At 41.9% G+C, this 13,593-nt stretch overlaps 1 protein-coding gene across 1 annotated transcript in view; it reads right to left on the bottom strand.

Moving 5' to 3' along the window:
• The window catches only part of ubr4 (ubiquitin protein ligase E3 component n-recognin 4), a 55,762-nt gene that overhangs the window by 8,661 nt on the left and 33,508 nt on the right, over window positions 1-13,593 (bottom strand). The window contains exons 55-82 of the mRNA XM_022741867.1: window positions 13,372-13,502; window positions 12,858-13,035; window positions 11,721-11,825; window positions 11,104-11,241; window positions 10,438-10,606; window positions 10,035-10,239; window positions 9,837-9,950; window positions 9,174-9,383; window positions 8,925-9,074; window positions 8,595-8,822; window positions 8,238-8,316; window positions 7,873-8,109; window positions 7,547-7,715; window positions 7,128-7,272; window positions 6,700-6,785; window positions 6,514-6,601; window positions 6,197-6,390; window positions 5,805-6,044; window positions 5,576-5,714; window positions 5,286-5,411; window positions 2,381-2,509; window positions 1,928-2,277; window positions 1,685-1,775; window positions 1,431-1,515; window positions 1,075-1,202; window positions 644-773; window positions 370-530; window positions 20-129 (exon numbers count right to left, since the gene is read on the bottom strand). Coding sequence (XP_022597588.1) covers window positions 20-129; window positions 370-530; window positions 644-773; window positions 1,075-1,202; window positions 1,431-1,515; window positions 1,685-1,775; window positions 1,928-2,277; window positions 2,381-2,509; window positions 5,286-5,411; window positions 5,576-5,714; window positions 5,805-6,044; window positions 6,197-6,390; window positions 6,514-6,601; window positions 6,700-6,785; window positions 7,128-7,272; window positions 7,547-7,715; window positions 7,873-8,109; window positions 8,238-8,316; window positions 8,595-8,822; window positions 8,925-9,074; window positions 9,174-9,383; window positions 9,837-9,950; window positions 10,035-10,239; window positions 10,438-10,606; window positions 11,104-11,241; window positions 11,721-11,825; window positions 12,858-13,035; window positions 13,372-13,502 — 4,315 coding nt within the window. The remainder of the gene's footprint in view (window positions 1-19; window positions 130-369; window positions 531-643; window positions 774-1,074; window positions 1,203-1,430; window positions 1,516-1,684; window positions 1,776-1,927; window positions 2,278-2,380; window positions 2,510-5,285; window positions 5,412-5,575; window positions 5,715-5,804; window positions 6,045-6,196; window positions 6,391-6,513; window positions 6,602-6,699; window positions 6,786-7,127; window positions 7,273-7,546; window positions 7,716-7,872; window positions 8,110-8,237; window positions 8,317-8,594; window positions 8,823-8,924; window positions 9,075-9,173; window positions 9,384-9,836; window positions 9,951-10,034; window positions 10,240-10,437; window positions 10,607-11,103; window positions 11,242-11,720; window positions 11,826-12,857; window positions 13,036-13,371; window positions 13,503-13,593) is intronic.

Below are 13,593 nucleotides of genomic sequence, written 5' to 3' on the forward strand. Positions count from 1 at the left end.
CACTGTTTGTGGCTCATACCTGGTGAGCAGATCCAGGACCTGTTGCTTGCGACTGGGGATTGTTGTTAGGGCCTCCACAATAGTGCAGGCTGCCTGTCTGGCTGCCTGAGTGGCAGGTGTGAAAAGGACCTGCAACAAACATAAGTCAGTGATTTTGTTTTGAGAGGATGCATTAATTAGTCTGTAAAATAACAAGCCAAAAAATAAGAACATAATTTTCTCAGTTTGAAACAGTTTATAGATTTCTAATAGGTATGCACATGTGACCTTGTGAGACTAATGAGGAGAACAAGTGGAGCACCAATACTATAACAGCAACAATTTGCAACAGCAACAATACTGAATTTAAAACCCCTTTTTTTTTTTTACCTGTCGCAGCCAGTTGTTGTGACTCAGTTTGAGCAGGCGAGGGAAAAGGCCTTCACCTTTTCTGGACCTCATGAACTGCTTCCACTTCCACGCATACTTCTCCAGCAGGTACTGCTTCCGCAACTCTGCCTTCCCCTGAGGCTTCGACACAGTCTCCTGGTCTGAGGTTACCATGATAAATTCAACAAGAAAAGCTTATCATCAAGAGTTTTCATCATTTCACCATCCTACAAAACACTGGTGAACAGTATATTTGTTCAGGCACAGTTCTTACATCTTGCTGGGAGACACTTTTTCCAAGCCTCATAGGATGCTTTGGGATCCTTCTTGAGCCAGAGTTGGGCCTGGGCATGAATTTCATTACTGTAGGGCCTGACTGTGGTCAGGGACTCAGTAGCAGCATCCTTTGAACAAAAGCAAACACACATTGCTGTGTAAAAGAACATGAAACAACCAAGTTGTAACTGACAGAGACTGCATATGTAACTTTTACATTTCCTGAAATGGCATATTTGATTCATATAAATGAAATATCAATGATTTATTATTATTATTAGATTTCTAGATTTCTGTTTGGCCCTAACGACTGTTGGGTAATCAAAATGTCTTCTTCTGCCTAAACTGCACCTAAAACCATCTAAGGGCAGATGAAACAATGAAAGAGCAGTGGTGACATCACAGATTTACAGTTTATTTCATATATACCTTGTTCTTCTTGCTGGTGGGAGCAGGGGGCTTGATCAGCTTCTGCAGGATTCTCAGACACATTAGAGTGATGTTCTCCACCACGACAGGCGTCTTTATATTCACCGACATGAGGAACAGACTGAGAGCTATGTGAACCAAAAACATGCAATGCTTTTAGACACAGAGCTCAGTTGTGATCACTAACAATATAATATCCCAAACACATTAAGGGCTGTAGAACATCTAAGTGAAAACATGGCAAAAAAAATCTGAAGAAAAGGTAGATCATTTTTCAAGTCAGGGGAATCAGACAGAGACTGAAAAATTACTAGTTTAAACTCAGTTAACAGAGGAGGTTAGGAAATCAGGCTTACCACAACGCAACCGCAACTCCCAGCATCCTCCCTCTTTTGAAATTGAGTCTGTCAGCAGCAGCATCTCATACTGCAGATTGCTAACCTGTTGGGAAAACAAGAAAACATCATGTTCATATCAACAATGTTAAAATGCTCTACTTTTTAAATATATTCGTGATTTTCAAAACCAGCTGTTTGTTTCAGTAACAGAATTGCAATAATTCTTTAGTTTCATTTCCTCCATTTATAGCAGGACGTGTAAGATGCCATACCAGGTCAGGATTGGCCCAGTGACCTTTAAGGGCAGCTGACACCTTAGCGATGATGAGGTCATTCATCTGCTGAGTGGCTTCTGGATGATCTCTGAAGCAGGAAAACACAGAAGGAAACAAGAGACAAGAACAATAAATAATCATTTTAATTCTCTGTATAAGCACAGAGTAAAAGGCAAATACACAGGCACTCTTATTCAACTCAGACAGAAATACAAACAGACATGTAAGGGAGGGACATACCTGGTGAGGAGACAGACCAGCTGGCGCACTTCTTCCCTCATGGCTGCTGTACCACGTCGCAAGTTATACTCAAACAGCTCCCGGATGAGTCCCTGGAGGACCAGGATCTGCCGGAGGGCTGGGTTAGTGGCCAGTGCACGGAGCAGTGTGATACAGTGACCTGTGACAGCTGAGGCACAGCCATAGCATTTGGTGGAGGAGGTGTGGCCGCAGCCCAGCACAGAGAGGGCACGGTACTGACTGGCGGTGAAAGTGGGCTGATGGCTGCTACTGCTTCGGGACGACTTGGTAGCAGCCTCTCTCTGCTGCAGATCATACTCCAGGAGCTCTTTACGAGATGCAAGCACTTTCTGTAAACAAAGAGAAAAGAGAAATAACACAGTTACGTGCAAGGAGGAAAAGAGGGACAAAAACCAGTTACTAAGAAAATGAACTCTCTTTTTCCTCTCAAACCTGGATAATCTTGGAGAGTTCGTCAAATGATGTCTTGCAGTCTCCGCTGTACTCTTGAGCCAGCTGCTGAATGTACCGGTTCACATTAGCAGAGGATGTTCCAAGTCCTGAACCTGCCCCAGTGTCATCCTGGAGGAAGCACATGAACAAAGAGTATTCTAATGTAAGCACATGCCCATATTAAAAAAAACACTGTTATATTACCAGGCTATTGTTAGCGATGCTCTGTAGGCAGCCCTGACAGTTGGCATTGATGTGGGAGTGGTAAAGCTCAGCAAAATCGCTGCTGGACATCAGTTAAATTTAGGTCGTCATATGCCATCAAATGGGGTGGGAGTGCAGCATTAAAATATGCAAATCCCTAATAAAGATGTAACGTTAACAATAGCTACCAAGACATCAGCATATTACTAGCAATTTTTTTTGTGGCTTTTATTAAGAAGAGGACCATAATTCATTGAAACAGCATTAAACTAAGACAATACAATGGTTGTCGTAATTTTTAAATCTTTATTAACAGAGAAAACTACATTTGTGAGTTTCTTTGGTCACTTGGGTCGTTCCGTAGCCATCTTGCCAGTGATTCGCAAGGCATTCGGGGAAATGTCTCATAACACCCCGTTTGTAAGTGTGCCTCGGAAAAATCTTCATTTGAAGGGCCAGTTAGCCCTTACACTTCACCATACCCCTCTGTCTCAACAAGAATCGGAACACCCTACGCCTAAACGTGAACACGGAAAACGGAGGGGTAGGGCTAAGTGTTATGGGCAAGGGGTGAAATGAGATTGAGTTCAAACTAGGGGTGGGCGATATGACGATATTAGATCGTGAAGGATTACAACGTGAAGAAGATCTTTCAAACTGCAGAGATCGTGGGATCGTCTAGGGCACATTCTATAAATTGCAGTTCTATGCTGATGCACCGACGCAACAGACGTATTGACGTCATCAACCTGACCGACCAATCATAGCGAATTACGGGCAGTGACGCACTTTCCTACCCGCCTCCTTGTTTGTGTGTGTAGCGGTAGCACATGGAGAGCGATGGCTGAAAGCCAAACGGAGTCGGTCGCTAAAAAAAATTCCACCTCCATTATATGGAATTGGTTTGGATTTTCCGCAACTGATCAAGCGCAAGCAAATGTAATCTGCAAAGTTTGCACAGAAACCGTTCGCACGTCGGGTGGTAACACGACGAACCAGAATGATGTTGTTGTTTACCTTAAACTTTACGTTGTTTGCACATGCAAGCAAAACTGCGACTATTTGAAATAAAATCTGTTAAGAAAGGTTCTTTGGTCTAAATTGTCTGTTTTTCTTTTTCCAATTTAAGATCGTGATAAAATCGAAATCGTGATTTTATTTTAAAAAAATCGTGATATGATATTTTTGCCATATCGCCCACCCCTAGTTCAACCCCTTTTCTCCAAATTCACAAAATATCCTTGCAAGTGCGGAATGCAATTGCTAATGGTTCTAAAGCCAAATCGAGAAGTAATAGGCTTAAGGGGCATCCTTGCCGCATTCCACTATGGAGATTGAACAGTTGAGATTGTTGAGAATTAGTAAGGATTGAAGCAGTAGGGGACAAGTATATATACAATCGTATCTGAGGGCAAGTACACAATATTAAACAGAAGTGGTATTAAAATAAGAGTGGTGGTGTTTAACTAAGTCTGTTTGATCTTCAGATATGATTGATGGTAAAATGTCCTCTAATCTACGGACTAGGACTTTAGCCAATATTTTAACATCAACATTTAATAAGGAGATAGGCCTATAAGACGAACACTCAGTTGGATCCTTGCCTTTCTTTGCAGCAAGTGTGATACAAGCTTCACTGAATGATGCTGGAAGACTGGATAACAGTAAGCTTAGTTAAGGTGAAAGCAACGAAGAGAATGATTTATAAAATTCTTCTGAAATCCATCAGGTCCTGGGGATTTTCCAGAAGAGAGAGCTGCAGTTATTTCCTCTTTTGTTATGGGGTTGTATTGTCAAGGGAGAGCGAGGGAATGTTTAAATGATTCAAAAAGTTCTCCACTAAGGTATTATCATCTGGGAATTCAGAGGTGTAGAGTCAGGCATAGAAATTCTTGAATGTATCATTTATTTTGGAAAGGCTGGAGGTGGTATTGCCATCATCCATTTTGATTTTTGTGATGTTTTGCTTTGCTTTGATTTCTCTCAACTAATTAGCTAAAATCCTACCAGATTTGTCACCATGAGTATAAAACATACTCTTGCTCTTCAAAAGTTGGTATCAATTGAGTGTATAGATAGGAGGTCAAATTTAGTTCAACTCGTTTTCTATATAGTTCTGGGTTGTTTACTTGAGCATATTGTTGCTCAATTACTTAAATTTGGTTGGCTAATTCTAGTCTCTGCCTACAGGCCCTCTTTTTCATACCCACGTTGTAGGAAATCATTTGCCCCCTGTGGTAGGCTTTAAACAAACGGGCCAATTGAATCAGCTGATTATCAATAAGAAAAAGTTATCCATTCTAGAGAGGGTATGGTTCTTTTTTTAGCTCGTTTGGATGGAGACAGCGCCACATATCAGATATACCATAATTGGATACAAAGGACAGAATGAGTGAGGCAGATTTACTCATTGTGGCAGGGTTTGAAGATCGATCTAGCACAGGATCCAACCAGCAATTAAATTCACCTACAACTGAAAGTGTAGCTTAGTAAATGCAAATGATGTCAGAACTCTAGACATCAGTCTTGAGATAGGAACATAGAATAAATAGAATAATCTGTAACCAGGGTTTATATGGCCTCTTAGAACGATCTTAACCCCCACCCTCCCTCCCCACAACAAGACAGCTGCCAAAGTAAATAGCAGCAAGCTCTTTAAGACATTCATTGTCCACCAGTTCATGCCCTTCATGACACTGACCTGTGGTTTTTCTGGTGCTGCCTCATTGACTTTAGACAGGAGGCTTTCTAACTGGGGTCGGTGTCCCATCAGCTGGTGGTAGACCCTGTCAGCTTTGTCCAGCAGGGTGTTGATGTTGGTCACAGCCTGCAGTAACAACAAAGACACAGATTAAATGGAGGCAGAGTGATAGACTCCAAGATTCATTCAACTTCACTCACCTGCTTTACATGACAGCTGATGTTTTGAAATAGTAACGCCCCCTTTGACTATTTTCTTTTTTATGTCTTTTCTAACAAGTGACTGTTTACCTTTTTCCTGTCTTCCTCATTCTCAATGGGATCCACAGCACAACATGGTTTAGCATAAAGCATGAAGTCAAATCGGGCATATTTGCAGAAACCACAGGCATTGCACAGGAAGGGGTCTTTTTCATCGTAGTTGATAGACCTGATAGGAGAAAACCGCAAAGTTAACATACAGTCAACTACAGTGTTTTCAATTAAATTTTCAAAACTGTAAAGAAAATCTGTTGCTCACCTGCACTTGTGGCACTGATACACATTCTCACCGCAGTTGCCACACACCCCAGGGTTGGCCGGCACAGAGGCACTGCAGCGAGGACATTGCAGGGTCTCAGTGGATGCCTGGTAGTTCTCATAGAAATCAGAGAACTCAATCATCAGGTTGGATGCAACAATGGGTAAGGGAAGGTCGATCTTCACCTCCGTTTGTCCAGGGGTCAGCTGAACTTTCTTGGCTTTGTGCCAACGTGCAGGCCTACAGATACACAGCAAAGAGCCTTAACTTTATAATGCCAAGTGAATAGTGGCAAGCGGCCACTATGTTATGTTAAAACATCATTGTTAAATGAGCCAACATGACCGCATAACTAGTGGAAAAAAGACAAGCAGCTCTTTGTTGAAACATACTTGTTTTTCAGCTCCACGATAGCCTGTACAGTCCGGTTGTTGTAGTAGAGATTGATGGTGCGGACCATTTTTGTGCGTTTGAGGTCACCGATCTTCACTGTGACTTTGCTGATGGTGTGGCTGCCAATTAGCTTGACAACCTGCTGTGTGGTGGTGTAGCGTGTGTCGACTTTGATAGATGACAGTTTTATATTCTGGAGGACAAAAACAAGAAACATAAGACAACTTTGAAAACAATAATAGACTGTGTGTGTTACAACCGTATAAAAACTTGCACTATAGATTGTGTCTATTAAGTGCCGTTGTGTTGCACGTACCGAGAAGGGAACTTCTGGATTGTTGCATACCAAGCAGGGGTCACTTTCCAGGTAAAACCCATCAAACTCCACTAAACCTGACAGAGTGCTGCAGGAGAGAACACACAACTTTTATGTAGATAATGTCCACAACTTGAATTTGCATTCTCCATGACATGTTTCTATAGCATGTTTGTGAAGACATACTTGTAGATGTTGGAGTTGGGGTGATTCGTCAGGATATGGTTCTGTGCTCTCAGAATTTCCACAGCTTTCTGAGAATACTCCTTCAGCTGAGGGAAATGGAAAAATTTAAACAATGTCGGAGACTTATGAGCATTACAATTACAAGACTGTGTTCTACTGAATGATGAAAAGACATTCAGAATAGGAACCAATGACCAATACATTATGCACACAAATGTCAATAATGTGAAAAGTTTAGGCATTCTTTTGTAAAAGTATTCATGTATCTTAGGCAAAAAGAGATTTAACAGCTATAAAAGGACTTAAAATCACACAAGGCTCGAAAAACACTAAGAAATATAATTCCTAAGTAAGATGTTTTTTGATCTGATTTCAATTACTATGCTAAAATTAGTATAAACAGCTCGTGAGGATGTCAACAAACAAACCTTTTTCTCTGTCTGAGGAGTCTTGAGGGAGAAGTATCCAAGCAGGTCGACAAACTGGGCAGCTTTGCGGCCATATGCAGGGAGCTCAGGCCAGATGGCCCAAGTTAGTTCCAGCAGTAGCTCCTGCTGAGACTTATTGGAGTTCCTACAGAGAGATTCAGATGTTAGCCAACAGCCCAGATTATGATTTCACCATTTAATCACTCCACTGTTTGTCCATGGGTACTACAACTTTTTGTGTCATGGTTAAGCTAGTCTACATGTAAGACAAAACATTAAAAGAGGCTGACTAGCGTAAACCAGGCTCTCTGTGTGTGTGTGTCTGTCTGTGTGTGTCTGTGTCTGTGTGTCTTGACAAAGTGATGGCATGACAGAGTGAGCCTAAACTAAGCTGTCTGTGAAATGTGTTTAAACAGTACCTGTAGATATGAAGTGCCAGGCAGTGGGCTTGCCAGCGCACAGCAGATGAGTTTGACTCCAGCAGGAAGCAGCGTAAGAACTGGATGAGTGTCTCTTTGTCTGCAAACTTGTTCAGCTGACTGACCAGACCCATACACAGCTGATCCTCCTGGCTGCCAACTCCATCACCTGTGGTCAGTCCACAAAGACATAAAGTGAAGACACCAGCATATACTATCCATTTTTTATACACAAATGCCCTGTTCAGGTTCATTGGCTGGCTCAGTGTGTGTGTTAACTAAACAAGCAGCACTAGTATGAAGAATGAGATGTGGAGCAACTTCACCTTCTTTGTCTTTCTCCTTGTCCTCTTTTTTGCTCTTTTTACTGGAGGACTTGCTCTGAGAAGACTGAGAAGCTCCTGTCTGTCCAGAACTACTGGAGCCTCCTCCTGAGAATGATGAAGAGGAGGAGCTGGCCAGCACCTTACTGCCACACAGGGCACAGGAGAGCAGTTGCAGCAGTACTGGGGAAACGCCCTCATCTACAAGAAAGCTGACCTGGAGCAGGAAGTACAACACAGCTGGACAGAGAAGAGAATAACAGATGAGAGGAGAGAAAAGAGACACAAACAATGTTAACAGTTGTGGTCCAAAAAGTTTTTTTTTTTTCCCCCAAAGGTGCATACAAAGGTGATCTGAAATAACTTACAGTCATCTTTCATGCAGAACTTCTGCCAGTTGATTGTCCTCTGAGTGGCAATTTCAGCACAAGCCTTCAGATGTTCCATCTGAACCAAGAGAAACAGTTTACACTTTTAAGCACAGAACATTATAAACATCTCAGTCCTTACAGTGGTGTATAGTAGTATCACAGAGCAAAGAAATTTAACAGGAAGGGAAAACGGGAGTATTAACTAATAATTTAGCAGATGGGGGTTGTGGAATACATGCACACAAAATGCTATCTTAAGGAAGGAGTATGAAACAACATATTTTTTAGCCAGTACACAGCATACAAAAGCAGCTCTGTATAAGCAGTCTTAACAGCTGACCAAAGGACACTCACCAGACTGATGAGTGTGTCATACTGTAGAGCTGAACCTGACGTGGCTGTGACCACACCGGCCCGGAGGAAGATGCCCTGCTCCTCCAGAAGCTTCTTGATGCTGCGCACATGAGAGTCAAGAGTGTGCAGATCCCGCAGCTGACGATATTTTTCTTTGGAGCCGCAGATGAACAACAATAGCTTTCTCACTTGCCTCCTGACAAACGGAGTCTGTTGTATCATCAGATACTGGGGAGAAAAGGGACAGAGAATTAAGGTTTATCTTTATGTCCTAACTGAGGACAGACATTGAAAAGGAAAATGTCACAAGTGATTCACTCAATAACTTACTTCAGACAGATAGTAGAACCAAGAATGGTCAAAGACAGGAGGTGGGATACGAGGGTTGGTGTCAGCAATCTTCTTGATCTGATATGGCAGCCGCAGGACCATTTCAGTCAAGAGCTGAGAGTAGGCTTCAAACACATCAGCAGCATGCCCCTGATGCCAGGAACAACACCGTGAGTTCACATCAATATTACTTACAAAACAATAAGATCTGAAGTTACATTGATTGACAGGTTTCCTGTTATCTGATACCTTGACATATTGGCGTAGGAAGAAAGGGCTCATGTCTGGAGGAGAGGAGGCTGTGTGTGGGCGGAGGAGCTGGCTGGTGGTCACAGGCTCCTCTTCACCCTGTTGGCTCTTCCAAAACTCCAGGAGCGACTTGAGCACATGGAGACAGTAGTCAATGGCACCCAGGCTAAGCAAGGCAGTTGCTGTGGCATTGGAAATCAGGGATGATGACTGGAAGAGAGAAAGGTGCAACCAGCAGAGTAAGTACAAAGTCCTATCAACTTAATTATAAATACCCATGAAACTGTGTATGCTAGGCTGCACACATTTTGTCACAAAGAACATGACATCTGACTAATGTAATCTGCAACCGCATGCTGCAGGTACTTTAAGGTGGCTTGAGGAAACACCGCCTGACTTAAACACGTAAATATGTTTTGTTGTTTTCCTTTTGGCTGGTGTCCAAAGCATCTGACTGGTGTGTCCATCACACTGATGCACAGTGTCAAGTCCAGTGGTTTTTCATCTACAAAAATGTTAGATTTTGTCTTGACTCCTGCCTGAAATCACTTCTGTATGCAGACATGTTTATTTTGGTGTTGAGTTGGTACTGGTTTGAAACAATATATATTTATTAAACATTTTGATAATCTGAGAATAGCATTAAGAGGAAACAGGATGTACCTCAGAAGAAGCTTTAGAGCCAGACTTGGTTCGAGACATAAAGACGCTGAGCAGTCTCATGATAACCAGGTGAACTTCATTGATGGAGCTACGCTCGTTCTTCTTGGACACGTCCTGCAGAGGAATAACATGGATTCAGTAAAACAATGACACATTACTGATTACATTATTGATTCATCACAAAGAGACTATGGTTACCTTTTTGTGCATGCCAAGCTCGGCAATGAGCTGTGCAAGCAGGTCATCCAAGGCGCCCTTATCTTTTTCATCCTCGCCATCCAGGTCAGAGGTCAACATGAGTATAACCTGCATGTAAGGGATGGCTTGGACTCCACCCACATTGTGGAGCTGAGAAAGGTGCTGAAGCAAACGCTCCAGGAGCATAAGACGAACCATGTGCAGCCTAACAACACACATGACATAAAAAAGACAAAAACATTTTTAATTCTACAGCTGAGTTGACCACATTAAGCCAATATGCATGGATGGTAGAGAGAACATCTCTCAACACTTAAGAGGGCGGTTGTTTGTTGTCAGCAGAGTTTATACTTGAACCTCCCATGTTAATCTAAACTCCTTATCCACGTTCATAATGTCTGACCTGTTGCTTGTATGGATGTCTCCCTCAGTCTCTCCTTCTCCCTCTGAGCCTTCACCTTCCTGCTGTGCTGTGGTGGTACTGATGGCTCCAGTGCTTGAACTCACACTGCCTGGACCTGCAGGGTGGCCCTCCACTGCTGTGTCCCCATATGCACTGCTGCGTCCCGACACTGCACTCATGCATTGACAAATACAACTAAGCAAACTGGAAACATGGTAACATATAATAAATATCATGGTTCTATTTCAAAATGAAAAAGTGATGCACACTTTGTCATAAAAACTACCACTGAATTTCTCATGGTGAATTAGAGATATGACAGATTATGGAATATCATACACTCCAACTGAGGGAGGGGGAAAGGGAAGGGTGGGCAAGGTACCATGATTCATGATCTGTAAACTAAAACCACTGCATTAAGAAAGTTGTTAGAGATTAGTTTCATGATCAATAGCTTAAAAAAAGAGAGTGCAAGGTTCAAAACTCCTTAAACTGAAAACCCATCTTCAAACATATACAGACTGATATCTATGTATTTCATAGATACTTTATAAAAACTCAGACATGCATATATGACATTTTGAATATAAGTCTGGCTTTTAAAATGTCAGTATCTCGCATTTGGTTGTATTCGGGGTCACTGTTGTTTTTCCTGAAATCACCCACCACTGTGCTCCCCTGCTACAGAGTCGATTGCAGAACCTCCACTCTCTGAGCCAACACTGCCTCCATGCTCAGCTGGGGAGGTCCGCAGCGTGGAGCCATCTGTAGCAGCTGTACTGCCCTCATCATCTGACGCTGGGGCTGAAATCATAGCAATAGCTGTAACAGTAAATACACCGCGGTCATCTGGCCAGGATACATGATCTCAGTTCACACTTGTGCACTAACAATACAGAAAAACATGCAGTACATTGAAAACACTTTAACCTGTCATTATTGGTTGTTCTTTCTTCTGCTCAATCTATTGTGGACATTGTCATACCAAATGATCAAGCTTAACTCGACAGAGTGAGTTGCTATCTTACAGCTGCTTGAGAAACTCTGACTGAACAGAGGAAAGATGACAATTCAAAATTATGAACTAAGATTTACGGGATTTACGGTGGAATGTGATCAGTGGTCATGCACATACTGTTAGATTTTGGCAATTTCAGTATAAATTTCTATGTAAGACAAAAATAAATGTAGGTGTCTCATGTTAAGGATTTACAACACTGTGATCTTACAGGTTTAAAATGATATAATATGATCACATACTATCATGGAGGTGGTCTTATTACCTGATGCAGTGGTGTCCGAAAGGGTACCAGCATCCAGTGAAGAGGAGCTTGGGGCTTGGCCAGACAGGCCAAGGCTCTGAAGGCCAAGGGCACTGCTGCTACTGCCTAAACATGTCAAAAAGTACAAACACTAAACCAACATATTGATCTCCAAAGTGATGTTTCACCTGATGAAGACTTGGACAAGTATTTGAGGTACAAGATAACCAAATAGCAAAACGGTCAATATCTAGGGAGGAACATTAAACTTGCACAGCAGAAAATTCACATAACATGAAAAATCAAGGTAGGTAGTTCAATTGCAGGAATAATTTAAATATCAGTTGTATGGGAAGTGTTACAGCCAGGCCGGGAATTTCGTCATTTCAGAAGCAAGGCCATTTGGCCTTAAGTGACACAAAAGTTTTTAGGGCACAAAGGCCATTGAGTGATTTGATGCCTAAATAAAAAAACTTTCCTTTCTGATTGTAAAAAATAAGAAAATAAATGACATGAAAATCATAAATTATTCACTTTTAATATAAATAAAAATCAATTAAGATGCATCATGCTATCATGTATAAATTTACCAGAATCTATAAATAGCCTATGTAAATATATTTCATTTCAGAGAAGTATCACTTTCAGCAGGAGGGGGGGTGGGGGGGTGCTGGCGACTGGAGCAGAAAGCTAACTAGTTAGTTTCAAATTATCAGTCTAGTATATGCGCACAACCAGTCCAAGCTGCAAGGACTGCTGCAACGACACTTTTAAAGCAACCTTGAGATTTTGACAGTTGCAGGCCAGTGTGGCCGTAGGGCATAGAATTTTTTTTCAGGGCATCACGGCCAGAGGGAGGGGCAACAACTGCCATGGCCATGGTGGCTGCCGTGAAATTCCTACACTGGTTACAGCTATAAGAAACACAAAACTATAAAAATATTACTTTGTAAGTAAAATTAGTGTTCCTAGAATTACTATCACTTGCTCAGCACTTCCTCGCTGTCCTTAGGTTAATTTTTAGATTCAAGCAACTCTGTTCTTAGTAGCTGAAATCTGTTTGATCACGGATGGTGAGCGCATCTGATGATGAAATGTGAAGTGGGACTCCCAGACTGGCTGGGTGACCACAGAATTTTGCAATCTCTGGCTACTTACCTTGTTGATCCTGCTGAAGGCTGAGAGCGATGGCCAGCTCTACCATAGTTTCATCATCTGCATCAGGAGGGATGTCCAGCATGGGCGGGAAGCCTTCGGCTCCAGCCAGCAGAGCCTCGAGGGGAGATGGATTTCCATTGTTGACATTCTCTGCCGTCTCCAGGACCATGGATTCAGACTGAAGAGACAGAAAGATTAAAGTGTGGTTGTTATTTCTGCAACATGTATCTTAACAAAACATTGACATACAGTAGGTCAGGACTTAATAATTACTGTAATTATAGTTGTGCTAATGTGCACAGTTAAATCAAGTTAAATAAATGAAACCATGTCCATTATCTGCTCCTTCATTACTAACTAAATGTAGGAAAATTCCTTGGTATATTATTTTATATTTCAAATTATTTATTAATTCAGTGTGAAGACTTGGTCAACACATGCCAGTTTCCTCTCAGTGTAAACAATGCAGGGGTAATGTCATATACAACCCACAGAATTGCCCCACTTTGCTCACCACCATCTCAAAGTCACCATGGTCCACTTCACTCTGCTCCTGACTCTCCTGTCTACCCTCTTCTCCTCCAGTCAGCACTGATGACTGCATTTTATCATCTGCATCATCATCATCATCATCATCCTTGTCTCCTGGTAAAAGAAAGTTTTACAGAACAGAATCTATTTATGATCATAGGAGCCTCAACAGAGGTTTTACTTCTTTGTTCAGACATTGTTTTCT

The sequence above is a fragment of the Seriola dumerili genome, unplaced genomic scaffold (assembly GCF_002260705.1).
Source record: "Seriola dumerili isolate Sdu_G_001 unplaced genomic scaffold, Sdu_1.0 BDQW01000056.1, whole genome shotgun sequence".
In the NCBI taxonomy this organism is placed as follows: domain Eukaryota; kingdom Metazoa; phylum Chordata; class Actinopteri; order Carangiformes; family Carangidae; genus Seriola; species Seriola dumerili.